The 27,726-nt window shown below is 41.1% G+C and overlaps 2 protein-coding genes and 1 non-coding gene across 8 annotated transcripts in view; 1 reads left to right on the top strand and 2 right to left on the bottom strand.

Annotated features, from left to right (window-relative positions):
* The window catches only part of USP37 (ubiquitin specific peptidase 37), a 119,186-nt gene extending 118,673 nt beyond the window's left edge, over window positions 1–513 (bottom strand). For 3 of the 5 annotated variants that reach the window (XM_055109113.2, XM_063595553.1, XM_055109114.2), the window contains exon 1: window positions 1–124. The gene's annotated coding sequence lies outside the window, so the exon portion shown is untranslated. The other 2 variants (XM_055109112.2, XM_055109111.2) reach the window with 2 other exon arrangements.
* Window positions 179–27,699, top strand: CNOT9 (CCR4-NOT transcription complex subunit 9). 2 transcript variants are annotated; one of them, XM_008971940.4, is made up of 8 exons: window positions 179–312; window positions 11,935–12,114; window positions 14,296–14,411; window positions 15,910–16,019; window positions 18,885–18,994; window positions 23,582–23,680; window positions 23,894–23,985; window positions 24,806–27,699. In XM_008971940.4, the coding sequence occupies exons 1-8, from the start codon at window positions 289–291 to the stop codon at window positions 24,849–24,851; spliced, it is 777 nt and encodes a 258-aa protein (XP_008970188.1). In that variant the 5' UTR covers window positions 179–288; the 3' UTR covers window positions 24,852–27,699. The 2 variants fall into 2 exon arrangements, with proteins under 2 accessions (XP_008970188.1, XP_003818668.1); XM_003818620.5 differs by having other exon boundaries at window positions 25,386–27,699.
* LOC112439119 (U6 spliceosomal RNA) lies at window positions 20,506–20,612 on the bottom strand. Its single transcript, XR_003027425.1, has one exon. It is a non-coding gene; the product is annotated as a U6 spliceosomal RNA (small nuclear RNA).
* Window positions 27,700–27,726: the final 27 nt, after the last annotated feature.

The raw sequence follows: 27,726 nt of genomic DNA on the forward strand, positions 1-27,726 counted from the left end.
CTGCTCAAAGCCAGAAGTTGCGGGGACTAGTGGTCGCGGACGTCCTTCCGGTCCTAAATCTTAAGGGGCAAAGGACATACTCTGGGACTGTTAACTAGGCCCTGGAGGCGGGAAGAGGATGTGTGGGTGGGGTCGGGGGTGAGAGGTCAGAGGGCCGCGAAGTGGGCGGAGCGAGACGGAGTCGGATGGCGGCTACGGCGGCTCATTATTTTCCGCTGCAGGGGTGCTGAAGCGGGGACGCGGGTCGGACGCGTCCGGCTGTGGAAGAGAGCGGCGGCCGCTCACAACATGCACAGCCTGGCGACGGCTGCGGTGAGTGGCTGGGCCCCCAGGCTTGGAACCAGAATCCTTTCTCAGACCCACGTTTCGGCCTTCTCTCCTAATTCCCGGTGTCGGGTCCCTAGTCTGATTTTTTTCTGCCCTCAATCTCCAAGGCCCCGGTTCCCCTCCTCGGCACGCTTTGGTTGTGGTGGAGCCGGCCCCTATTTCCTTGCCGGACGCCTCTCGCGGACTTCAGCGCGACCCATCGCGTTCTTTGCGGGCGCCGGGGCCTGGTCCCGCGCCCGTAGCAGGCCATTCATTGATTTATTGCGCTGATCAACAGTTTCAGGACGCCAGTTGTGTTCTGGGGGCCGGCGTCGATGAGGGGAATTCCATGGTCAATCTGACGCGGCCCCTGCTCTTAGAACTCACCACGTCGCAGCGGGAAGGAAATGGCTTCTAGTTCAAACCACTTGCTTTATTTATGGAAAACCTGAGGCCCGGAAAAGTGCATAATTTTTGCATCTGACTTAGGTTCTCTGCGTTTAAAACTTTTCCTCGACACATCTCGTTTTACCCGCGTGATCTTTTAACAAAAAAGAAAGATAGTGTAATTCAGCTATCCGAAGTAATCCTATTTCTCTTGGCGTTTAAATAAAATCTAGACTCCTTGCCATAGCCTGCACGGCCCTGTATGATGTGGTACTTAACCCACGTTTATAATCTCGTTTTATGTCTCTTGCTCCTAAAGCTTCAGCTACTCTGGCCACCTAACCCTCTGCAACGCGCTTTTTTTTCTCCAAGATGCACTTTGTGGTCTCTATGCCTGGAGTGAATGTTCTTCTTATCCCTCCTCCTTTACATACACAGCATGAGTGTAATTGGTACCTCTTCCTTGAACTCTCCTTCCTCTCCTTAAACTGTTTATCCAAATCCATCTTTCTTCAGGTCTCTGCCTAAATCGGTCTCAGAGTGGCCTTCCCTGACTATCCTCTTCAAATTAGTTCCGCAGCCTCTAACTTTAGTAGAGTACCCTTTACAGCCCTGATCCCCGTGTAATTATTGTATTCGTTTATTTGTTGTCTGTCTCCTTGAGGGCAGGGACAGGGATCATGTGAGCCCTGTTGACGTGGTTTCCCCGGCGCCAGGACAGTTCCTAGTACAAGATTAAAGACTCAGATACTTTGCTGCATGAAAGAATATTGAAGGGAAGGTGACCACTGAAAGAACATTGCCATGATGGGGAAAGGAGATCATTTGATTTGAGCATACCTTCCTGAAGACCAATTCTGCTTTTTCTGTTTAACCAAAGGGAAATGATTTAAGGAAAGTAATGTACTGAAATTGTATTATCAGGCAAAATGACGTAATTACTAAATAAAGCACCAAAAATTGCCATACGTTTAAGTACAAAAAGTGAAAAATTGAGCCAAGTATGACTAAGCTATAGAAAACTGCTTTTTGAGATTTGATCTCCATTGTCAGTTCCAGTGCTGTTGGTATCTCTGCCTCCTTTCATACTGTTTCTAAGTGTTTGTAACTATTCAATGTAGAGAGTATCTTTTATATCTCAATTAGGTCATTGCAATTCCCCTAGCTTTTTAGTTCCTTCTCCCAAATTATATAGTAACATGGGGAAAAGCAAGTTGAAAGATGAGTGTGCTGCTATTAGGGGAAAGACAGGTTAAATAAGGGAAATTATTCTAAGGTTGACTTGTCCATCTCTCAAAATCTGATTATGTCTTCTCCAGAATTTTATCTTCGATACTGAGCCACTCTTTTCCCTGTGCCTTCCCAAACTCTGTAGCTATTCCTTTTATTTTCAGTTGCTCCCTAATGCATCTTTTAAACAACCATTAAAGCTGTGGTACATTACTTATAATAAGTACTCAATACATGTTTCTTCACGTTTTCAGTGCCTTACATTAATTTTAAAATTTGAACTTTTAGATGCACTTTGACTTAGGATGTTTGGACCTCGTAGCAGCTCTGACAAATTCCTTCGTACCACTCATTCACTAGGTTATATTTAGCTAGTGAGGAAACTAAAACGTAAAAAGTTGAGCCACCTCATTCTCAATTCTTCATGCCTTCCGTTGGAGCAAACTGCATTATTCTGATGTGGGTAAAGGGACAGTAATGATGCATATCACTCACTGGAATTTGAGAAGCATAATTAATGCATGCAACAGTGCCCAGAATAATCAAAGCCACTTGAGAAGATGCTTACTTTCTGCTGAACAATGAAAGTGTGTATCTGTGACTTTATTTATCTCTTTTTTAAAATTGTAGGTAAATCATCATTTCAGCTAGGGAGATAACAAAGTACTGCCAAATGAGAATGTAAGCTGGGTGGTGTGTGCCCATAGTCCCAGCTACTTGGGAGGCTAAGGAGGGAGGATCACTTCACCCCAGGAGTTCCAGGCTACTGTGTGCTATGAAGGCACCTGTGAATGGCCACTGGACTCCAGCTTGAGCAACATAGCAAGACTTTGTCTATTAAGAGAGAGAGAGAATGTAGTCACATGTAAATGCAGGATATTATTCACTAGAAGGAAAAACTAAGATAGTATGGGAAGTATCTTAAATTTTGACTCTTGAGTAGTCGTATGCTAGAAATGTTTAGTGTAGTAGGCTTTTGTGATTCTTTTTTTTTTTTTTGAGATGGAGTTTTGCTCTTGTTGCCCAGGCTGGTGTGCAATAGCGAGATCTCAGCTCACAGCAACCTCCGCCTCCTGGGTTCAAGCAATTCTCCTGCCTCAACCTCCCAAGTAGCTGGGATTACAGGCATTAGCCACGACGCCTGGCTAATTTTTTTTTTTTTTTTTTTTTTTTTGTATTTGTAGTAGAGATGGGGTTTCTTCATGTTGGTCAGCCTGGTCTCGAACTCCTGACCTCAGGTGATCTGTCCGCCTCAGCCCCCAAAGTGCTGGGATTACAGGCATGAGCCACTGCGCCCGACCTTGCTGTTGTCATTCTTGATGGAATACATCCTAACATCTTCATATATTCATTACCGCTACCAATGAGCATAATTTCTTTTTTTCTCTCCTCTAATAAATAAGGACAGAAGTACCACACAGGATTATTCTAAAGATTAAGTAAGAATAACAAAATGCGGCCGAGTACTGTGGCTCATGCCTGTAATCCCAGCACTTTGGGAGGCCAAGGTGGATAGATCACCTGAGGTCAGGAGTTCGAGACCAGCCTGGCCAACGTGGTGAAACCTCGTCTCTACTAAAAATACAAAAATTAGCTGGGCATGGTGGCGGGCGCCTGTAATCCCAGCTACTCAGGAGGCTGAGGCAGGAGAATCACTTGAACCCAGGATGTGGAGGTTGCAGTGAGCCAAAATCGTGCCATTGCACTTCAGCCTGGGAGACAAGAGCAAGATTCCATCTTTAAAAAAAAATGAAAGAAAGAAAGAATAACAAAATGCTCAGTGGTTGGCTAGATTCACTCACTGATATGTGACTTGTTCCCAGACTTCAGCTTTGGGAATTTAATTCCCAAATTAAAGGCTCACACACCTATAATCCCAGCACTTTGGGAGGCCAGGGCAGGAGGATCACTTGAGGCCGGGAGTTCAAGACCAGCCTTGGCAACACAGTAGGAACCTATCTCTACAAAAAATGTTTAAAAATTTTCCAGGCTGCAGTGAGCCATGATCATGCTACCGCACTTCAGCTTAGGCGACATAGTGAGACCCTGTCTCAAAGGAAAAAAAAAAACTACAAATCTTTGCATGCCATAGGTGTTCTGTAATGGATGTTATGCTTGTGAAACAACCGGAGGTAAGCCTTTAGGGGATGTGTTTTTGTTTTGTTTTGTTTTTAATTTCCCACTGATTTCCACTGACAATTCTAGCATCCCTAAACACTTGTCTTTCTCTCACTTTCCGCCTAACCAGCAGCATCATTAGTTATTTTACATCTTTTTATTGAAGCCGTCATGGACTCCCAGATGCCTTCCTTTTTGGCAAGTAGAAAGAACACTGCACTCTAAAGGATTTAATTCACTTTCTCCTCCCGAGTCTCCTGATGAAGCTTTAGGCAAATTGCCTAACTTATCTTTCCTTATTCACTTTCATTTTTTAAAAGTTATTTTGAAAAAATACATTCTGGGCCGGGCATGGTGGCTCATGCCTGTAATCCCAGCACTTTGGGAGGCCGAGGCAGGTGGATCATAAGGTCAGGAGTTCGAGACCAGCCTGGCCAACGTAGTGAAACCCCGTCTCTGCTAAAAATAGAAAAATTAGCCTGGCATCATGGCATGCGCTTGTAATCCCAGCTACTTGGGGGGCTGAGGCAGGACAATCGCTTGAACCTGGGAGGCGCAGGTTATAGTGAGCTGAGATTGTGCCATTGCACTCCAGCCTGGGCAACAAGAGCGAAACTCCATCTTAAAAAAAAAAAAAAAGATACATTCTGGCTCTTATAAAATTATGAAGGTAAGCTAATTTAGTACTTCCAGCACTATTAGAAAGTTCATTTTCTTGGAATACCATGCTGACACCCAAATCCACGTGTTGATCTCCAGACTTGGGAAAATAATCTCTATTTCAGACTGATTCCATTCTTTATGTATTGGCAGGAAGATAAACAGCTATTTTGGCCCTTAAACATAAAGTTACATTGATAATTTGGCTATTTTCTGTTTAAGAAACCATCAGCATCAATTTTTTAGTTTACTCAGAGAAGGAAATCATTTTCTTTACCATTTATAGATAAATGTCATGTTTTATTTAAAATAATTTATAAACATCTTTATACTTTTCACATTATGTGTTAAAATCTTTCAGAAATAGAAGACCAACTTAAACTGTCAGTACCCTGTGTGACACTTGGAGTTAACCATTGGTAACTTACTTTGGTAAATATCTTACCTGTATGTTAAGCTTTCTTGGGGAAAAAAGGTGTCATTTGAAATACATTTTCCATATACAAATCATTAAACAGAAAAGGAGGGAGAGTTACCACCTAAATTTTGATAATATGAAAGTTTTTTAACACACTTATTAAAAGAACAGGACTGTTGACTTTATTTTTTTATTTTATTTTATGTTTTTGAGACAGGATCTCGCTTTGTTACCCAGGCTGGAGTGCAGTGGTGTGATCTTGGCTCACCGCAACCTCCACCTTCTGGGTTCAGTCGATTCTCCCACCTCAGCCTCTCGAGTAGCTGGGATTACAGGCACATGACACCACACCAGGCTAATTTTTGTATTTTTAGTAGGGGCAGGGTTTCACTGTGTTGGAACTCCTGACCTCAAGTGATCCACCAGCCTCAGCCTCCCAAAGTGCTGGGATTACAGGTGTGAGCCTGTCTCTGTGCCTGGCCAGGACTGTTGACTTTAGCAGGTTACAATTAATAATCTACGGTAATGTACTATAGAGCTTTTTTCTATTCTTGGAAGTGTTAAGGATAACTCATAATCTAAATCAGATTTCTCATGATGATTCTATGTGTCCAGGTATGTAATTGAGCTCACTGTGTATCCAAATCCAGCTGTTAATGAGTTCTGTGCTAAGGGAATATTAAATTTAAGAAAGTTTTGTTGGGTTCTTAAGAGTAATTTCTTCAACTTGGAGGAGTATTTGTGCTTTCTATCCTTGAGACCAGATAGAACTCATCGATTCTAGAGAGAAGTAGAGTTTCAGTCTCATTCTGCTGTACACTGGCTGTGTGACCTTGAGCACGTTAAACCTCTATTAACCTGTTTCCTCTTAGAATTTTGAGAATAAAATGATGTAATCCACAGTGCCTGACACATGGTATGCTCAATAAATATTACTGCATATTAATAATTTCTGGAAAAGGCAGACCTAATCTATAGTAGCAGAAAACACCCATGATTGCCTCAGGCTGAGTATGGGGTTTACTGAAAAGGGCGTTAAAGAACTTTTTGGGGTGAATGGATCTATATCTTCATTATGGTAGCAGTTACTTAGGTGTATAAATTTCTCAAAAATCTATTGAAGCGTACACTTAAAATGAGTTCACTTTTATTGTATGCAAATTATACGTCAAAGTTTTTTTTTTTTTTAAGAGCCTCTTAGACTAGACTCTCACAACTAAGAACTAAATAATTTCGAAGATTTTAGAGCTGCCTGAGACTGACAATTATTTAATATAGTTCCTTCACTTTAACAATGAGAAAATTGAGGTTTGGAAAGTTAAATGACTTATCCTAGGTCACACAATTCTAGAAAGAGCAAAACTGGATTTTGAAGTCACTTCAGGCTCCCACGCCAGTGTGTGTTCCAATTATATACACATGTAGTTCCTTGCAAATTGAGGTCTTTCCTGTTCTTCAATTTGATAAACAGATTCTTAATCCTGGGTACATGGATACATTGCAGGAACTCTGTGAACTCCCTAAAATTATGTATAGGTTTTCGTGTTTTTGCAGTTGTGTATTTTTCTGAGTAAAAGATCCACAATTTTCTTTTTTCTTTTCTTTTTTCTTTTTTTTTTTTTTTTTTTTGAGACGAGTCTTGCTCTGTAGCTCAGGCTGGAGTACAGTGGCTCAGGCTGGAGTACAGTGGTGCAATCTCCACTCACTGCAAGCTCCGCTTCCCGGGTTCATGCCATTCTGCCTCAGCCTCCCAAGTAGCTGGGACTACAGGTGCCTGCCACCACACCTGGCTAATTTTTTTGTAGTTTTAGTAGAGATGGGATTTCACCATGTTAGCCAGGATGGTCTCACACTCCTGACCTTGTGATCCTCCCACCTCGGCCTCCCAAAGTGCTGGGATTACAGGCGTGAGCCACCGTGCCGGACTTCATTTGATTCTTAAAGGGTCTGGGCCTCAAAAAATGTCAACCTCTGCTCTCTTGGTTGGTATCCTGCAATTATTATTAATGCTTCAAATAAGGTAATCTCCAGTAGGGAAGTCATAGATTAATTTGCTTGCCTGTCAGTGAGCAATGTGTGCTACTAGATTGAGTTCCATATCAGCCACAGCCTTAGAAATATATTAGTAAATTAAAAATTCAAAGAGTTGTAGCATCTGAACTAGGAATTATTAGAGGTGATCGTTACAGAGTGGCATGAGGAGTAAATCTGCCTGTTGTCTGCCCATGGTTTCATCGATTGTTAAATGAGGTTAATAACCACCATGTTGTGATCATTCAATGAAACCATGTTTTTAAAAAAAGGAAGTACAACAGAACTAACTCTTCCCTCACCTGCCGTACCCCTTCTTCTACTGCCCACCTCCTTTTAAAAAGATGTCAATTACAGATTCTTTTTGTGAAAGATGGGCCTAAATAACTCTTGGGATATGGAAGGAGAGTAAGATACATTTTGAGTTTTGGTGTTTTATTTAGGAATGTCCAAAATATTTTATCAATCATCTGGTTATATAAATTAATATATAACTCAAAATATAAGAATATTTCCTTTTTATTCTCCAAAACAATGAAATTCCTATATGTGTGTTACAAAATTGCTTGTTATATGTCCGTGTGTGTGTTGGTGGTTCTCACTAAGTAAATTATGCCCCATCTGATCCATAATGTGACACAGGGAACTATGTGAAACTATTGTACTGACTTCTCTCTGAAAACAATACCTATTAAGTGCTTTGTAATCTCAATAAGTAGAGAATTTCTCCTAACATCAATGCCACTGTTCATAGTACTGAGTGTTCTTTCAGATTTTGTTGAACTACCACCAATAACGTTTTACTTTTTGTCTGAGATTTTTATGTATTAACTATATTGTCTAGGTCAAAGAATATAATTTATTAGGAAGTCATTTTTAGGCTGAGCACAGTCGCTTACACCTGCAATTCCAGCACTTTGGGAAGCTAAGGCAGGCAGATCACTTCAGGTCAGGAGTTTGAGATCAGCCTGGCCAACGTGGGGAGGTCCCATCTCTGCTAAAAATACAAAAATTAGCTGGGCATGTGGCATATGCCTGTAGTCCCAGCTACCAGGGAGGCTGAGGCAGAAGAATCGCTTGAACCTGGGAGGCGGAGGTTGCAGTAAGCTGAGATCACACCACTGCACTCCAGCCTGGGAGACAGAGTGAGGCTCCATCTCAAAAAAAAAAAAAAAAAAAAAAGTCATCTTTAGATCAGATTTTGTCTTTCAGGCAGATGAGAAGCAGCATTAGCAAAGCGGTTAAAAGTGTGGGCTCTGTTGCTAGAACACCTGGGTACAAATCCTAGCTTGCCATTTAAATTTTAAATAACTTCTCTGTGCCTCAGATTTTCCTTATCTATAAAATGAGAGTGCTGGTAAATATAAGTATTTAGGACAGTGCCTGGCAGAGTAAGCACTGTATGTTTTAAGCTCTCATTTTTATTTTTAAAAAATTGTATTCATCCCATGACAAGTGGGTATTCAGTTGGTGTAACTTACTGCTGTTATTAAATTGGGGGTGAAATGCAACAGGGATGATGAAAAGGAGGATCCCCACCCTAGATATTTCCTGGCACCAAACTGCCCTCCTTTTGGCTAGAATGACAGCAGAACCCATAACACCAAGCTAGTGCCCATGGGGGCCACATTACCACCCACCTGACATGGTTCTAGCTCTCTTAGAATCAAAATCACATGGAGGCTGCAGCCCCCACAAATAATCTCACAAATTGGAGTATTGCTAGCAGCAGGTGTCCATGGCTTTAGGAACCCATGTACGCACCAGGCATTGGCCTTTCAGAGTGCCCACACCACTGCCAGCAGGGCCATCTTCTCTGTGGGCATCAGGCCAGCTCCAGAAAGAAAATATGTAGGGATGGGGCCTGGTGTTCAGGAGGCATGGTATGCAAACCAGTGGTTACCAGGGCAAGATGGGGTACAAGGTGCCAACTGCAAGTCACACACTGGCTCTAGTAGGGGTGATGGAGTTTACTGATGGTGGTATCTGTATGACAAGACTTTGGGGAAGGTCAGCTGGAATGGGTACTGATTAATCAGGAAAGGTACTATATTGCCAGACCAGTATCTGTGAGGCCCCCTTTAGTTACTGGATTGTGGGGTCATCCAAGAGACTGGGCAGGAAACCTAACACTAAAATTTTATCCTGTGTTTCTGCTGAGCGTCTAAGGTGATGTAATATTCTAAATAAACACATACCCTATCTTCAGGTAGGAATTACATTTCCAAAAATAGTTTTTAAGTTGAGGGCCTGTTTGTGGCTGCCTAGAAAGGGCAAGTGCCTGAACAACACTGCTTTTGCTGTTGGGAAAGGAGGAAAAAAGCTACCATATTCCTTCTATCATATTGTTGCTTTAAGAGCCTATGATTGATTCCTTGAGGACCATCCCTGAAGGGAGTTACAAAACAGCTTTTAGCAGATTACTGTAAGGCACTTAAAGCTTAAGCTGCATTGTATTTCAGTCTATTTAGCAGAACACCTTGTGATTCTTTCTGTCAGGCTAGTGAAATAGTAAAAATAAAGCTAAAAACTTATAATGAAGCTTCCATTTTTAAAAGGCCATTATTCAGATTGGGTAGAGTAAATTTGAATCCACCTCAAAGTCTATTTTATGCTTCTGATCTTCAACAAAGGCAGTTCTTTGTGTTCTTTGTCTTTATATCTGTACAATGGGTAGGTCATCATTCTGTCAAGCTAAGATCTTTTGGGAACTTGTAAGTACTGTGAGAAACTGTGTAATATAGTTCAAAAAAGTACGGGAATACGCAACTTCATACCTTCATACCTGGTTAAATTGAGTGAGTTAATTCCTCTGAACATTAGTGATCTCATCTGCAAGTGTAGATAGCCTTCCCCCCCTCCCCGCCTCCCGCTCCTTCTTTTATTTCTCATGGTTGGGGGCAATTACCTGAGAACATATTGGGCATAGAGATGGAAATCACCAGGAATTTGTTAGCAGTTTAGAGCTTAGGGGTAGCAATTATCATTTTTCTAGTTTCCCATCTTGTTTTCCAGATAAGAATAATTAAGGAACTTAACCAAGGTCACAAACATATTTGATGACTATAGAGAATTATAAAATATTCAAATTTGGGGGGAATATTGTGATTCTTTAGCATAATAATGAAAGCATGCCCTATTAAGTATGTATTTCCTACATGAGTAAGTAATGAATGGTTCTCAAAGGGATGTAGTTAGAGAATATACTGAAGAATCATTAAGAGGGAGAGCTTTTCCAAATTACAGGTTTTCTGCTCAGTTGAGGGGGGATGTCAGAATCACTGGGGAGGGACCAGTATGGGAAGGCATAATTTTTTTTCCTCTCAAAAACTATGATATGCATATGGTTTTTTTAAAAAAGTTTATGCAAAAGGTTTTAGTGTAAACAATGAAAAGTAAGTCTCCCTGTAAATCCCCAACCTTAGAGGTAACTACAGTTAACAGTTTTTTATGTGTCCTTCTAGAAATGTTATATGTAAATGTGTAAGAATGTATATGTATTTTTTATTTTTATATGTGTGTATATTAATGGAAACATTTTATATGCTTCTGTAACCCTTTTATTGTTTTTACTTAGTATCAATATATATTCAGTATATAGAGAGCTGCTTCTTTTTTTAAAGGACTACATAGTATCACATTATAAAGCTGCACCAATATTTAACCAGTCTCTTAGTGAGAGATACTTGTTTGTTTTCTGCATTTTTGTTTTTGAGACAGAGTCTCACACTGTCACCCAGGCTGGAGTGCAGTGGCGCGATCTCGGCTCACTGCAACCTCCGCCTCCTGGGTTCACACCATTCTCCTGCCTCAGCCTCCAGAGTAGCTGGGACTACAGGCGCCTGCCACCACGCCCAGCTAATTTTTTGTATTTTTAGTAGAGACACCAGTTTCACCGTGTTAGCCAGGATGGTCTCAATCTCCTGACCTCGTGATCCACCTGCCTTGGCCTCCCAAAGTGCTGGGATTACAGGCGTGAGCCACCACGCCTGGCCCAGTTTTCTGCATTTATTTATTTGTTTGTTTGTTTGTTTATTGAGACAGAGTCTCACTCTGTCGCCCAAGCTGGAGTGCAATGGTGCAATCTCAGCTCACTATAACTTCCACCTCCCATGCTCAAGCGATTCTAGTGCCTCAGCCTCCTGAGTAGCTGGGACTACAGGCATGCACCACCACACCTGGCTTTTTTTTTTTTTTTTTTTTTTTTTTTTTTTTTTTTTTTTGCTCTGTTGCCCAGGCTGGAGTGCAGTGGCGCTATCTCGGGTCACTGCAACCTCCACCTCCCAAGTTCAAGCAATTCTCCTGTCTCAGCCTCCTGAGTAGCTGGGATTACAGGCGCCCATCACCACACCCAGCTAAATTTTGTATTTTTAGTAGAGACAGGGTTTCGCCATGTTGGCCAGGCTGGTCTCAAACTCCTGACCTCAAGTGACCCACCCAACATGGCCTCCCACAGCGCTGGGATTACAGGGGTGTGCCACCGCGCCCGGCCAGTTTTCTGCTTTTAAAACAGTGCAACAGTAAACATCCTGGTATGTCTTTAGCACAGCCCAATTATACCTACAGGATAAATTCCTAAACATGGAATTATCAAAGGGTATGTGTGCATTTTAGATTTTCATCAGTAACTACCAAAGAGATTGAATAGTTGACATCAAATGTATGTATTTAGAAACGCTCCCCTGGTATTCATGAAAAATATATTTCCTCTAAAACTCTGTTGCAGGGTAAGACTTGGTTTGACTCTAATAAACTGATATTTACTTTCTTGTCTTCATCTGAAGCCTGTGCCTACTACACTGGCACAAGTGGATAGAGAAAAGATCTATCAGTGGATCAATGAGCTGTCCAGTCCTGAGACTAGGGAAAATGCTTTGCTGGAGCTAAGTAAGAAGCGAGAATCTGTTCCTGACCTTGCACCCATGCTGTGGCATTCATTTGGTACTATTGCAGCACTTTTACAGGTGGGTTCATGTCCATGATTGGCAGTTCAGTTTTCATTACACTTGTATATTTCTTTACCTTTGCCCAAATGATTTGAAGACTTTAGGAGGATGATTCTTTAAAAAACTGCGTTTGTAAGAATCTGTTTTAGAAAGGTCTGAGGTATTTGTTAAAATGCAGATTCTTGGATCCTTACCCAAGAGATTCAATTTAGTCAGTCTGAGGTGGGCCCTATAATCTATATTTTAATAAGCACTTTCACCTCCCCCAGGTGATTGTGATGCAGGTGATCTAAGAACTACGCTTTGACAAACACCGCTTTAGGAGTACTGTAAGATAAATCTACATGACAGGGGGAGGAAGGTGGAAAGTAGAGTATAAGGACCACAAGATACAATATATTCTATGGAAAAGAAATGGTTTTTTGGGTTTTTTTGTTTGTTTTTCTTTTTTTTTTTCTTTTTGAGACGGAATCTCGCTCTGTCGCCCAGACTGGAGTGCAACGGTGCAATCCCGGCTCACTGCAACCTCTGCCTCCCGGGTTCAAGTGGTTCTCCTGCCTCAGCTTCCTGAGTAGCTGGGATTACAGGCCTGCATCACCATGCCTGGCTTTTTTTTTTTTAATTTTTAGTAGATACGGAGTTTCACCATGTTGGTCAGGCTGATCTTGAACTCCTGACCTCGTGATCCACCCACCTCGGCCTCCCAAAATGTTGGGATTACAGGCATGAGCCACCATGCCTGGCCTGGAGAGGAAATGTTGAAGGTATAACAGCTGTAGTATTAAAGGTGGGTACACTTGTACATTAAAGAATAGATAACTGAAGTTCAGTTCAAACCAGAATGGTCACTGGTGGCTAATTAACTGATATGGTACAATAACAATACCAAAATACCTAGGTAGTGGCATGATCATCCATTAAAGTATTGCCCCAAATTCCTAACAATTAGATTAACTTTTCAACTCTTAAGTAAATTCACATTCCATCTCTATTGCATTTAGCCAAGAAACTGATCTTTGTTATGGGAACGTTTTTCTATGTAAAAGTTTTACAAATAATGTAAATGGAAAATTGTAGCCAGGTGCAGTGGCTCATGCTTGTAATCCCAGCAGTTTGGCAGACTGAGTTAGGAGGATTGCTTGAGCCCAGGAGTTTGAGACCAACCTGGGCAACATGGCGAAACACCATTTCTACAAAAAATACAAAAATTAGCCAGGCTTGGTACACTCCTGTAATCCCAGCTACTTGGGAAGCTGAAGTAGGAGGATCAATTGAGCCCAGGAGGTGGAGGCTGCAGTGAGCCATGATCATGCCACTGCACTCTGCCTGGATGACAGAGTGAGACCCTGTCTCAAAAAAAAAGAAAAAAAATGTAAATGGAATTGTATTGAGTAAATCATTACTTTTTGACAGATAGTGCATATATTCACTGCTGTTTATACATATCCCCACCCATTGATTCATGTCCTTACCATGTTACTACCTAACCAAATTCAAACTTCTTTATGAGTCACCGTGGTTGACTTAACACTTTCTGGCCAGTGATCTCATCACTGTAACTTAAAGCAGGATGCTAGCAAAATTATAAAAATTTGAGTATCCCTCAACTGATAGCCTCAGTAGCTGGCGAATATAAGAGGAAGTGTAGATGACTACATTTGCCTCCACAGAAATCTTCCTAGGCTGGGCGCAGTGGCTCACGCCTGTAATCCCAGCACTTTGGGAGGCCGAGACGGGCAGATCACGAGGTCAGCAGATCGAGACCATCCTGGCTAACACGGTGAAACCCCATCTCTACTAAAAATACAAAAAATTAGCTGGGCGTGGTGGCAGGCGCCTGTAGTCCCAGCTACTCTGGAGGCTGAGGCAGGAGAATGGTGTGAACCCGGGAGGCAGAGCTTGCAGTGAGTCAAGATCGCGCCACTGCACTCCAGCCCAGGTAACAGAGCGAGACTCCGTCTCAAAAAAAAAAAATCTTCCTAGAGACAAATGTAGAAATATCTTAGCTAGTCTCAGCCAAGTAAGTTTGTGATGAAAGGATATGAGCATTATTTCTGCTCCCTCTTTGATGACTGAGTTCTTAAAAGATGCACAGAATTAAGAGCTATTTTATTTGCCTTTTTTTTTTTTTGCTTTATTACCATGGGAATTAATTTTTAGTTATTCCTTATTCATCTGATGCTGATTTCCATTTTTTAGGAAATTGTAAATATTTATCCATCTATCAACCCACCCACCTTGACAGCACACCAGTCTAACAGAGTTTGCAATGCTCTGGCATTACTGCAATGTGTAGCATCACATCCAGAAACCAGGTAAATGCTTTGGGTGAGTCACTTGGGGGAGATATACATTGAATATGGTCCTAAACGTTCTCTGAATAATAAAAGGAAGGGCATGGAGGAGAGAGAGAGAGAGCGTTTGTGTGTGTGTGTGTGTGTGTCTCTCTCTCTCTCTCTCTCTCTCTCTCTCTCTCTCTCTCTCTCTCTCTCCTGGTCTTCCGGATTCTTATTTACTTTTACCCAATGAACTTTAAAGAAACAGTGTTCACATTACAGGAAAGGTATCAGGCATACAGCTACTTCTCACTCCCTGACCTGTTATTGACACTATGTCATCTGTGAGGCATAGTGCATGGCATATAAGAGGAGTTTAGTAATTATTTTTCCAGCACTTTTCCCACACTGAACCCAGATTTGACTTCAGAATCCTTCTTAACATAGCATTCTGGGCGGCCTCTATAATAGACGAGAATTGGCATGTAAGTTAAAATATTTTTGCCACCTGTCATATCTAAAAAATTAAGAAAAGGGAAATCCTGTTCAGGAATCTACTTTGTGGGCTTTTATGGCCCCAAAGGCACTTAATAGTCATCTTATTAAAGCCTTTCCTCTTTGTCAAGTTTCCTTATAATGTATGCTAGGTTGGCACTGACCTTACACAGCTTTAGAGAAATTACTAAGAAAATTACTTTTAAGCACTTAACAAAAACACAAGAGTACTTTGAGTGTTAAAAATCTTGGACGTTGGCTCTTCTACAAGGTGTAACTATAAATAATATAAAATAATAGACTGATTTACATATTAGTTGCCTGACTAAACTGTTTTCAGAATGGTTTGTGTATCTGAAATGCCCTAACAAAAAAAGAAGAATGTGCTTATTAAAGTATAGCAGGTAAGCCTGATAATGGCTGCTTTGTTTTGTTGTCTTGGTTTGTAAGGTTTATTCGACTGCACCTGTGAATACTATTATTCAGTCATAGGTGAGGGAGGTAATCTAGGACAATCTCTTGGACACTTAATAGCATTTTGTGGTCTATTTTTTAAAATCCACAATTGGATATTTTAAGTTAATCAGTTTGTAAGGTACTTTCTGCTGATTACAGGGAAAATCATGTGTTTTCTTAACCACTGTGATCTGGACTAGGGTTTTCAGCTTTGGCACCATTACCATTTGGGGCTGGATGAATCTTTGTGATGGAAAGGAGAGGGCAGGAGAGGACTGTCCTGTGCATTGTAGGATGTTTAATGGCATCTCTGGCCTCTTCCCACTGGATGCCAATAGTGCTTCATAATCCTGAGTTGTGACAATCAAAGATGTCTCCAGACATTGCCACATGTACTCCAGGGGGCAAAATTTTACCCCATTTGAGAACCATTGGTTGAGACTAATGACCAGTAACATTGTTTTCCTAAGGATTCCTTGCTCTGACAATGTTAAGGCCTTACAGAATTAACCACCTAGAAATTTGAAAGTTCAGGATCCTTAGAAATCAACCCTGGGCTGTGAATGTAATTATTGTTTTCTTCCAGGTCAGCGTTTCTCGCAGCACACATCCCACTTTTTTTGTACCCCTTTTTGCACACTGTCAGCAAAACACGTCCCTTTGAGTATCTTCGGCTCACCAGCCTTGGAGTTATTGGTAAGTTATTAGAATTGTTTTGCAAGCCTGAAATACTCACAGTAGTAGTCTAAGTTGGGTGTTTTGTCTTGCCGGTTATGATTTTTGTACACCAGTCATTCATTTTTGTCTTTGAGGTTGTCTCATTCACTAATCAATAAGTATCAGGAACATGATGACTCCTATCAAGCACTCTTCTAAGTGTTGTTAATAAGACTTTGAGATCCAACATTTGGGATTAAATTCAGCATATATGTGGAAACATTTGCTGGAATTGTAGGGAGAGTAAAGCATAAGAACTTGATTCAATATATAAAGAGTATTATTAAAGGAATAAGAGTTTAAATTTGGGACTTCTCCTCTTCCCTTCTCTCTTCTCTTCTTTTCTTTTCTTTCTGATAGGGTCTTGCTGTGTTACCCAGGCTGGAATTGAACTCCTAGGCTCAAGTGATCCTCTGCCTCAGCCTCCCAAGTAATAGGGACCATGGGCACAGGCACACACCACTGTCTTTTTTTGTTTGTTTGTCTTACTTCTAATACCGGAATGCTTCGTATATCTGAAATGCCCTAAGAATATGCATGTCAAATACACTAAGCATTCTGAAAACCTGTAATTCTCCCATAACTCCAGGAATATGAATCTGTCAGTTCACCTAGTTAAATTTTTTCATCTACTTTTTTTTTAGTCTCTACTAAAAAAATAATGCAAAAATCAGCCGAGCGTGGTGGCATGTGCCTGTAGTCCCAGCTGCTGGGGAGGCTGAGGCAGGAGAATCGCTTGAACCTGGGAGGTGGAGATGCAGTGACTGCAGTGAGCCAAGATCACGCCACTGCACTCCAGCCTGGGCGGCAGAGGGAGACTCAAAAAAAAAAAAAATTAAATTTCCATGTACTAGCAATGAACAATAGGAAATTTATTTTTTATTTTATTTATTTATTTTTTTTTTTTTGAGACAAGGTCTTGCTCTGTTGCCCACTCTTGAGTGCAGTGACATGATCATGGCTCACTGCACCCTCAAACTCCTGGGATCACACAAATCCACCCACCTCAGCCTTGAGAAGCTGGAACCATAGGCACATGCCACCACACCTGGCTACATTTTTTTATTTTTTTGTAGACACAAGGTCTCACTTTTTGTTGCCCAGGCTTGTCTCAAACTTCTGGGCTCAAGTGGTTCTCCCACCTTGGCCTCCCAAAGTGCTGGGATTACAGATGTGAGCCACTGCACCTAGCTGAAATTTTTTTAAACTGCCATTTATAACAGCACCGAAATGTGAAAATTTGGGTATAAATCTTTAAAAATATATGCATGATCTATAACTAAAAACTACAAAACTGATTTCTAATGAAATAAAATGCAGAGATAAACCATGTTCATTGATTGGTGTATCAATGATTCAGTATTGTTAAGTTGTTCATTCTCCCCAAACTGATCTATAGATTCAGAGGAATTCCAACAAAATCCCAGCAGCACTTTTTTTAGAAATTGGCAGGCTGACTGCTATGGACTGAATTGTGTCCTCCCCAAAATTTCATGCTTTGAAACCCTACCCCCTCATGTCATGGTATTTGGAGATGGGACCTTTGAAAGATAATTAGGTTTAGATGAGGACATGGCCCTCATGAGGTTAGTATTCTTCTAAGAAGAGACACCAAAGAGCTTGTTCTCCCTCATTGGCTCTCTGCCATGTGAGGACATAGTGAGAAGCTGGCCATCTACAAGCCAGGAAGAGAGACTTTACAAGAACTATACCATACCATGCTGGCACCCTGATCTCAGCTTTTTTTTTTTTTTTTTTTTTTGTGAGACAGATTCTTGCTCTGTTGCCCAGGCTAGAGTGCAGTGGCATAATTTTGGCTCACTGCACCCTCCGCCTCCTGGGTTCTAGCAATTCTTCTGCCTCAGCATCCCGAGTAGCTGGGACTACAGGTGCATGCCACCACACCCAGCTAATTTTTGTATTTTTAATAGAGACAGGGTTTCACGATGTTGGCCAGGCTGGTCTTGGAACTCCTGACCTCAGGTGATCCAGCTGCCTCAGCCTCCCAAAGTGCTGTGATTACAGGTGTGAGCCACTGTGCCCAGCCTGATCTCAGACTTTCAGCTGCTAGAACTATGAGACAATAAATTTCAGTTGTTTAAGCCACCAGTCTATGGTATTTTGTTATGGCAGCCTTCTAATAGACTGATCCTAAGATTTATATGGAAAGCCAAAGGAACTAGAATATCCAAACATTTCTTTAAAAGAACAAAGTTGGAAGACATATACTACCTGAGTTCCACACCTACTGGAAAACTATAGTAGTCAAGGCAATGTAATACTGGAGAAAAGAAAGATTTACAGACCATTGGAGCAGAATGAAGAGTCCAGAAATAGACCCACACATATATGGTCAGTTGATTTTTGACAAAGGTACAAAGACAATTTAGTGCAGAAAGCTTTTTTTTTTAGAGAGAGTCTGTCACCCAGACTAGAGTGCAGTGGTGCGATCTCAGCTCACTGTAACCTGTACAGGTTCAATTGATTCTCCTGCCTCAGCTTCCCGAGTAGCTGGGATTACAGGAGCCTGCCACCATGCCTTGCTAATTTTTGTATTTTTAGTAGAGACGGGGTTTCACCATGTTGGCCAGGCTGATCTTGAACTCCTGACCTCAAGTGATCTGCCCGCCTCGGCCTCCCAAAGTGCTGGGATTACAGGTGTGAGCTACTGCGCCGCCCTCTTCCTTTTTTTTTTTTAATACGAGTGTGAATCTGATTCCTTTAACAAACCCCAGTTTGTGTTCTGTTATTTAAGTTCACAACTCACTGGATAAACAGTTCGAAGTTAATGTTAACTGGAAACCCTAACTGTAAAATAATTTTGTTTGTCCTTATTTTCTTTAGGGGCCCTGGTGAAAACAGATGAACAAGAAGTAATCAACTTTTTATTGACAACAGAAATTATCCCTTTATGTTTGCGAATTATGGAATCTGGAAGTGAACTTTCTAAAACAGTATGTACTTTTAACTTAGATTTTACATTGTGTTGACTCTTAAGCTGCTTCCTTATGGTCCTGGGATCATTTTCTCTCTTCAAGCTTTTGAAATTTGTATGAATATTTTCTGTTTTGAATAAAAATTATTATGAAACAATTATTGAAAAACCCAAACCATTCAGAAGAAAATCAAGTTAAACACTAAATTTCTTTTCTCCAAACCCACATCTCACTCCACAGGTAAATTCTAAGTATATTATTACGGTTTCATTTTTTTAATTTTAAAATTTCAATCCTGCTCCTTCTATAACCGGGCTTTTTTAAAATACATAATCAATTATATGTACTTGAGCTTCTGCTTACTATGTACTTTAACGATGAATGACAACATGACAAGGTACAGAATTCTTACTCATTGTACAGAATCCTTACCTCATTGTTCTGTCTCAGACCTCTATTGCCATAGTCCTTTTGTCTTCTAACATTGAATATTGCAGAGAAGTCTCAGGGTCAGCCTAATTCTTTCCTTTTTTAGGTGAACTTACTTTTTTGTGTGGTTACGTACAAGTGTCTTTTATTATTTTTAAAGTTCATTTGATAATCATATATCTTTTTTTTTTTTTTTTTTTTCTCTGAGATGGAGTCTTGCTGTGTCACCCAGGCTGGAGTGCAGTGGTGTAATCTCAGCTCATTGCAACCTCCGCCTCCCGGGTTCAAGCAGTTCTCCTGCCTCAGCCTCCCAAGTAGCTGGGACTACAGGCGTGTGCCACCATGCCCAGCTAATATTTGTATTTTTAGTAGAAATGGGGTTTCACTATATTAACCAGGCTGGTGTTGAACTCCTGACCTCAGGTGATCCGTCCGCCTCAGCCTCCCAAAGTGCTGGGTTTACAGTCATGAGCCACTCCACCCGGCCTTTTTTTTTTTTTTGAGATGGAGTGATGTAATCTCAGCTCGCTGCAACCTCCACCTATCAGGTTCAAGCAATTCTTCTGCCTCAGCCTCCCACGTAGCTGGGACTACAGGCACACACCACCACTCCCGGCTAATTTTTTTTTTTTTGTATTTTTAGTAGAGATTGGGTTTTGTCATGTTGGACAGGCTGGTCTTGAACTCCTGACCTCAGATGATCCGCCCACCTCGGCCTCCCAAAGTGCTGGTATTACAGGTGTGAGCCACCTCACCCAGCCTCAATTTTTTTCTGAAAGAGCATATTACTTGTGTCTTTTTTGTTGATTTGTATATTTTTCTCTTTTATTCGTTCAAGTCTCTTGGTTCAACATCAGTTATGCTCTATTATCTGTCTTTCATATTTTTTTCTCTAATCACTTTCAATTTTTAAATTTCATATTATTTGATTTTTTTCAAGGTTACTTTTCCGTACTGCTGACTATTTTGGGTAGTATTCAACCTCTGCTCTAAAATTTGCCTTGTCACATTAAATTACTTTTTTAGTCTAACAAATATTTTATTCTTGAGTTGGGTGTAAGCAGGTATAATGATTTTTTTGGCTTTTTACTTTTAAAAATATATATATGGAATGCTTCATGAATTTGTGTATTATCTTCGCACAGGGGCCACACTAATCTTCTCTGTGTTGTTCCAATTTTAGTACATGTGCTGTCTAAGTGAGCACTGGTTTTTTAATTTTTAATTAAATTATTTATTTATTTAGAGACAGGATCTCTGTCTGTCACCCAGGCTGGAGTAGATAGGCATGGCTCACTGCCGCCTCGACCTCCTAGGTTCAGTTGATCCTCCCACCTCAGCTTCACAAGTAGCTGGGACCACATGCCTGCTCCACCACACTCAGCTAATTATTTTTATTTTTTGTAAAGACAGGATCTCCCTATGTTGCCTGGGCTACTCTTGAACTCCTGGGCTCAAAGGATCTTCCTGCCTTCTGCCGTAGTACTAGGAGTACAAGCATGAGCCACTGTGCCTGACCAATTTATTGTTTTTAAAGAGACAAGGTTTCACTATGTTGCCCAGGCTGGAATGCAGTGGCTATTCACAGCCATGATAATGGCACACTATAGCCTTGAACTCCGGGGCTCAAGCAGTCTTCCCACTTCCCTCTCTGGAGTAGGTAGCTTTGATACTGGTACACATCCCTATACCTGGCTATTTTTAAGCTTTTTATTTTAAATATTCAATATATGGATGACTGTCAAAGGCATTGTTGAGCAAAAGAAGCCAGACACATGGGAATTCATACTGTATGTTGACTATGTGAAGTTTAAGAACAAGCAAAGCCAATTACTGGCAATAAGTTGGATTCGTGGTTAGCTCTGAGGAAAGAACATTGACTGGGGAAAGGTACAAGGGAATGCTGGAATCCTGAGTTGGTAGAAATATTGCTTTTTTCTGTTGTTGTTTTTTGTTTTTGAGACAGTCTCACTCTGTCACCCAGGCTGGAGTGAAGTGGAGTGATCTCGGCTCATTGCAACCTCTGCCTCCTGGGTTCAAGCAATTCTCATGCCTCAGCCTCCTGAGTAGTTGGAACTACAGGCACACACCATCATACCCAGCTAATTTTTTGTATTTTTAGTAGAGATGGAGTTTCGCCATGTAGCCCATGCTAGTCTTGAACTCCTAAGCTCAGGCAATCTGCCTGCCTCCACCTCCCAAATATTCTGTATTTTATACAATATTTTGTATTTTAATCTGGTTACAGTACATAATGTGTACATAGGTAAAAATTCAAGGTACACTTAAGATTAGTGCACTTAACACACTTTACTGTGTATAAGTTTATATTAGGTTCCTATATAACCTGCTGCTATAACAAATTACCACAAGCTAGAAGGGTAGTGGCTTAAAACAATGGAAGTTTACTGTTTTATAGTTTTGGAAGTCACAAGTTCTAAATGAGTTTCACCAATCTAAAGTCAATATATCAGGAGGGTCATGCTTTCTCTGGAGGATATAGAGGAGAGTCTTTTTCTTGCCTTTTCTGGCTTCTAGAACTGCATTTCTTGCATTCCCTGGATTATGGCCCCCTCCCTCTTCAGATCCAGCGATGTGGCATGTTCAGATCTCTTTCTGCTTGTCACATTGCTTTCTCCTTTGTGGTAAAATCTCTCCCTACATCTCTCTTGTTGTTGTTGTTGTTGTTGTTGTTTTGTTTGTTTGTTTGTTTTAAGAGATGGGGTTTTCTCTGTCGCCCAGGCTGGAGTGCAGTGGCATGATCATAACTCACTGCATCCTTGAACTCCTGGCCTCAAGCAGTCCTCCCACCTTGGCCTCCCAAAGTGCTGAGATTACCAGCATGGGTCACTTTGCCTGGCCTTCTCTACATCGCTTTTAAGGACACTTCGTTATTACATTTAAGGCCTACTTGGATAAACAGGGATAATCCCCCATCTCAAGATCCTTAACTTAATCACGTCTGCAAAGTCCCATTTTTCATTTAAGGTAACATTTGCAGAGTTTGGTGATTAGGGCCTGGATATCTTTGAGAGCCATTATTCAGCCTACTACAGTGTTATAACCCCAATAAAATAGTAAAATAATTCCACAGTTCATTTTGATGAGCAGCCAAGAAAGAGTATCATTATCTTGATTGTCTAATTTAAATTAAACTAATATTTTAATATCTCTTTTATGTAAGAGCTAATGAGCTCAAGTTGAGGGAAAAATTGAGGCCACATATAAGCTTCACAGCCAGGATATGTTTTATTACTGTTAGATAATCTTCAAAGAGAAGCTTAAAAATCTTATTTCTTCAAGATCTTTTAAGAACAAAAAAGGCCTTATCTCAGCCGAGTGCAGTGGCTCACGCCTGTAATCCCAGCACTTTGGTAGGCCAAGGCAGGTGGATCACGAGGTCAGGGAATTCAAGCCCAGCCTAGCCAAGACGGTGAAACCCCGTCTCTACTAAAAATACCAAAATTAGCCAGGCATGGTGGCAGGAGCCTGTAATCCTAGCTACTCGGGAGGCTGAGGCAGGAGAATCAGTTGAACCAGGGTGGCAGAGGTTGCAGTGAGCTGAGATGGAGCCACTGCACTCCAGTCTGGGCGACAGAATGAGACTCCATCTAAAAAAAAAGAAAAGAAAAGAAAAAAGAAAGAAAGGCCTTACTTCATCTGGAAGAGAGGAGGCATAGCTGAATAAATCATCTTGGCCTATAGAAAAGAGAAGAGCCTTAGATATTCAAATGAGGCTTGGATCTCAGCTCTGCCACAGTAACTTTGTCACTTGGGACCTTAACCTGGTGCATTATTGATTAACAGTTATACCGGGCACATAGTAGGTACTCTGTAAATGAGAAGGTCTCTGAGTTTTTAAGAATTTGATAATTACACAGAACCTACCCTTGTATGTAAAGTGAGAATAATAATGGTACCTACCTCATTGATTTATTATAAAAATAAGATAAGCATGTAAAGCCTCTAGAAAAAAAAACTGGTACAAAGTAATGTTCAACATGGTAATATTTATTATTCTTTGTACTATACATATATGATAAAGTTGTACATAATATACAAGGATCCCTGCTTGCTCAGTTTTCTGACTGATAGTCATGCCTGGGAAAATGAGTAGAAAATGAGAAGATTAAATCTGAGCAACTTTATAAACTCTTCGATTTTGTTTTGCTTCAGGTTGCCACATTCATCCTCCAGAAGATCTTGTTAGATGACACTGGTTTGGCTTATATATGTCAGACGTATGAGCGTTTCTCCCATGTTGCCATGATCTTGGTGAGTTCTTTCATCTATCCCCTTTACAACTACTTCTCATCACAAAGCTTAATCTCTTTATAACTGGCATTGAACAACTTCAGTCCTCTGACTAGAACTAACAATTTTGGAACCTTTTATGATTCTTGGACTATCTGATCTCTGATGTCAATTAGAATTTGTTTGTGTTTTGTGTGTTTTTTCCAACCCCTCCCCTTATTTTGGGGGAAACAGGGTAAGATGGTCCTGCAGCTATCCAAAGAGCCTTCTGCCCGTCTGCTGAAGCATGTAGTGAGATGTTACCTTCGACTTTCAGATAACCCCAGGTAAACATTTATAGGATGTATAGGACTTTAGGGAAATACTCTGCTGAACAGTTTCCTGATCTCATGGCATAGCTCCTGTGTCTTTAGGACAGGGAAGTGGGGATATAACTGCATTTAGTTTGTCTGAGACAGAACTTAGATTCTTTTTAAAATCTGAAATGCTGAATTTTAGTAGCCATCAGTTTCATCTTCTCACTGTAACTCTCCATCCTACTGTGAAATTCCAGAGAGTCTAGGCGATTCCAGAGGAAACCTTATGATACATTACTCCTGTTGTTTGAATTTTCTGTTGCTACTCTACGTGGTCAGAAAGAGAAGTATATTTTCAAAGATCTCTTAAAAAGGAACACAGCCCAGAGGGCTCTTGAATTCTATTTCCAATTCTGTCCTTGATTCCTATAAGTTTCTTGAGCTAATTATTTTATCTGCTTATGTTCATAATCTTTCTGCCAGAAATCATACACTGTAGATATAATGCATTTTAGAAATGTTTGACCTTTTGCTTTGTAAATCCATAATTCATGCTGAAAGCAACTTGCTCATATTCTGCTAAACCACGTAATGGAGCAATTTCTGTGTTCCTGGGAAGAGAGCTAGCTTGATTTGATTTAATGTGAACTCAGTCTCCTGCCACTGAGTTTATTCAAGCCCTTCCTGTTTGTTGACCATTTTATCCTGTTCTTCAGTGGTTCTTGTTTCACTAAAGTTTAAAAATGTGTTTATTTAAAATTCTACTTGTACAAAGAAAACTAGTCTGAGTGCAAAAACTATAACTTTGTTTAAAATAGCTCTACACATAGTTAACATTTACCTTTTTTAGGTTTTCAGATTTGACTTTCTGCTGGTCATCTTTTCAAAGAAAGTGAAACGTTTAAAAGTTCATCTGACAATACTGCTACCATAGTTTTGTTTTCACTGCTCATCTCTTATTAAGGTTTTTAACCATAAAACTGAAGCAATTTCTGTAAAGACACAAATTGATAACTTAGTATAGAATTAAAATTCATTAAGTTATCATAAGTTTGATGATATCCTTGTTAATGTACTGATTTTTGAATTATTTTATTTGCCATAATCCATATATTTCTAACATGAGTATTTTGACAGTATTTAATAAATCAGAAAGCTGTTTGAATGGAAGTAAACTATTGAACCTTTTAATTTTGCTTTTTCGTGAAATTCTACATTGGGGCATCATTCAGAAAATATTTGTGGATACAGATTTTGGAGATCTCTAAGCCTATGCCTAATATAGCTTTAGAGAATTTTAATGGCTTCTTAAGGAGCCATAGATTCACAGTATTCTAAATATTTATGTCTAAGAAGGGGGCTCTTCCCTGTCCACAAAATGTGGGTTTATTTGTTGGTCTCCCTGGTTGGTTTGTTTGTCTCTGATGTAGGGCACGTGAAGCACTCAGACAGTGCCTCCCTGACCAGCTGAAAGACACAACCTTCGCCCAGGTGCTAAAAGATGACACCACCACGAAACGCTGGCTTGCACAACTGGTGAAGAACCTGCAAGAGGGCCAGGTCACCGATCCCCGGGGTATCCCCCTGCCCCCTCAGTGATCCTTCCCTGTTCCCTCCCACTACTCCCCCAAGTTGGGGAAAGGAGGGGGAACCTACGAGAAAAAGAGCTCAGGTTTTATCACCGACTGGGAATAGACAACCTCAATGCTGAACCGCACTGGAGAAAAGGGGCAAGGTACCCCTGCTGAGGTGTATGGGCTGCCATCTCAGGCTGTCTTGAGGACCTGGGCTCCCTCTGCTACTCCCAGGATATGGGCTCCTGACACAGCAGTCTGCCACCACAGCCCCAGGAGGGTGTCAACACCAGCAAATGCTGTATTTGCAGCATGTCCAAGATGACCCTTCTCCCCTACCTCTACCTAGCCACTGGCAGGGAGGGGAGACAGTGGTGATAGCAGCAGCACTCTAGGCATGGTGAACGCCTGGGACCAAGCCATGTGGCGTTTTTTATTTTGCCTTTCTGGAAGACTCAAGATGTGTCTCTTCATTCTCTCTCAGTATTTGTTTACTTTGGTTTTTTTGTTTTTAATCTCAGAGAGAGGTGTGTTTAGTGGGCACAAGCTGTAATATTCAGCAAAACTTTGTCGACTGGCACTGTTTACAAGTCTGTTAGCTGCATAAGCTCAATAAAAAGTTGGTCTGGGCATTACATCCCCTCTGGCAGGCCAATAGCTGCATCAAGCTGTTGGGAGAAATGGGAGGGCAGGGGAAAGATGTAAAGCCAGAGGACAGCAGGAACCCACCACCTGTTTCCCTTCCTTCTCCCATTCTACTCCCAGTCCGGAATGCCACGAGGACCTTAACCTTGTTTCTGGCTTTAGCTGCTAGTTTTCCCAAATCTCAGTGCTTTCCCTTTTTGAACTTCCCTTCTATTAAACTTAAAACAGACGTCTTAATTCATCAGGCTGTCTTGGAAGGGTATTGTATTGGGAGACAAGGGGCGGTGGTGGACCTCACCTTCAATCCAAGTTTTCAAAGATATTTTCTCGATAACTCTAAAAGGGAGGTGCTTGGGATTAAGGTGACAGTCCACTTGATCCTTTTCTTTGTTTTAGTGTGAATTTCAGCAGCTCCATCTGTCTTCATGATTGTATTTGAGCAGTATTAGCTGTATGAGTTAATTTTATTCAGATTGAAGATGGAGGGCTGGGTTCTGCTCACTCAGTCTTTTTTTTTTTTTTTTGACCATTCTCTTTTAGTCTATGGGAATTACAGGGTTGCCGCTAAAATATTCACTTGTTCATATCGTGTCAGAGATTTCCTCTTCTCTGGAGCTTAGGTGGCTCTTCACAATCCATAGGCTTGAATCTGCAACCTAGTATAAACTGCCTTGCTTTCCCCGGTCCTTTCCCCTGCTAGCACCTGCTTTCTCATCCCCATTTCCAATCAAAGATGGGATTGCTTAATCCAACTCTGGAGAGGGACCAAGTCTTTTCTGCCCGCATCTCACACAATTGAGGTGTCTGAACAAGCTTGGGGAGGGTCTATAAGGGGCAGGCTCAAAAAAAAAAAAAAAACCCCATTTGCAGAGGCAGTTTTGCCAACACAAGGGCTCTTTCAAGCCGACTTTCACAAAGAGAGCCGGACTTGTTCGTTGGCTTCTGTCTCTTTAGAGCCAAGAAAATAGTAATTAAGTGGCCTAGATATAGGAAGGGCAGAATAAGCACTTATTCCCCCTGCCTTCCAAGATGAAGAGGAGAAGCAGGCCAACCCTCAATAATTGCAAGCCTGAAGAGAAGTGATCTTAGAGAAAGCAGAGAACAGAATGGACTGGATAGACATCTTGACTCTATTCAGCCCGTAGTCTGTGATCTGGAGAGTCCAGTTAAGGTAACCCAGATTTTTGACAACCGCCTTCCTGCTGAGCCAAAGTTTTCTCATTACCCCTCCACTGGGGAAGCAGCTGAGGCCCAGGGCCTTGCTCCCTGGGAAATTCTCTTCTCTCCATCTTTCGGTGCATTGGCCATGTTACTGTGCCAAAGTGTCTTAATTCTTGTCACATCTATTCTCAGCTGGCCTTGGAACCCACATAGGAGTTGGTGGGGGAGGGGTGGAATGGGTATTCATTGTAGCTGATCCTGGTGTGTGTATTATATAAAGAGACCCCTCCCCTTATTTTGTGTTTTCCATCCCTCTCCCTTAACAGGATTGAAATAAAACATGCTTCTGTTTTTGTAAAAATAATTTTTCCTTTACACTGGAGATTTTATT

The sequence above is a fragment of the Pan paniscus genome, chromosome 13, assembly GCF_029289425.2.
Source record: "Pan paniscus chromosome 13, NHGRI_mPanPan1-v2.0_pri, whole genome shotgun sequence".
NCBI classification, from domain to species: domain Eukaryota; kingdom Metazoa; phylum Chordata; class Mammalia; order Primates; family Hominidae; genus Pan; species Pan paniscus.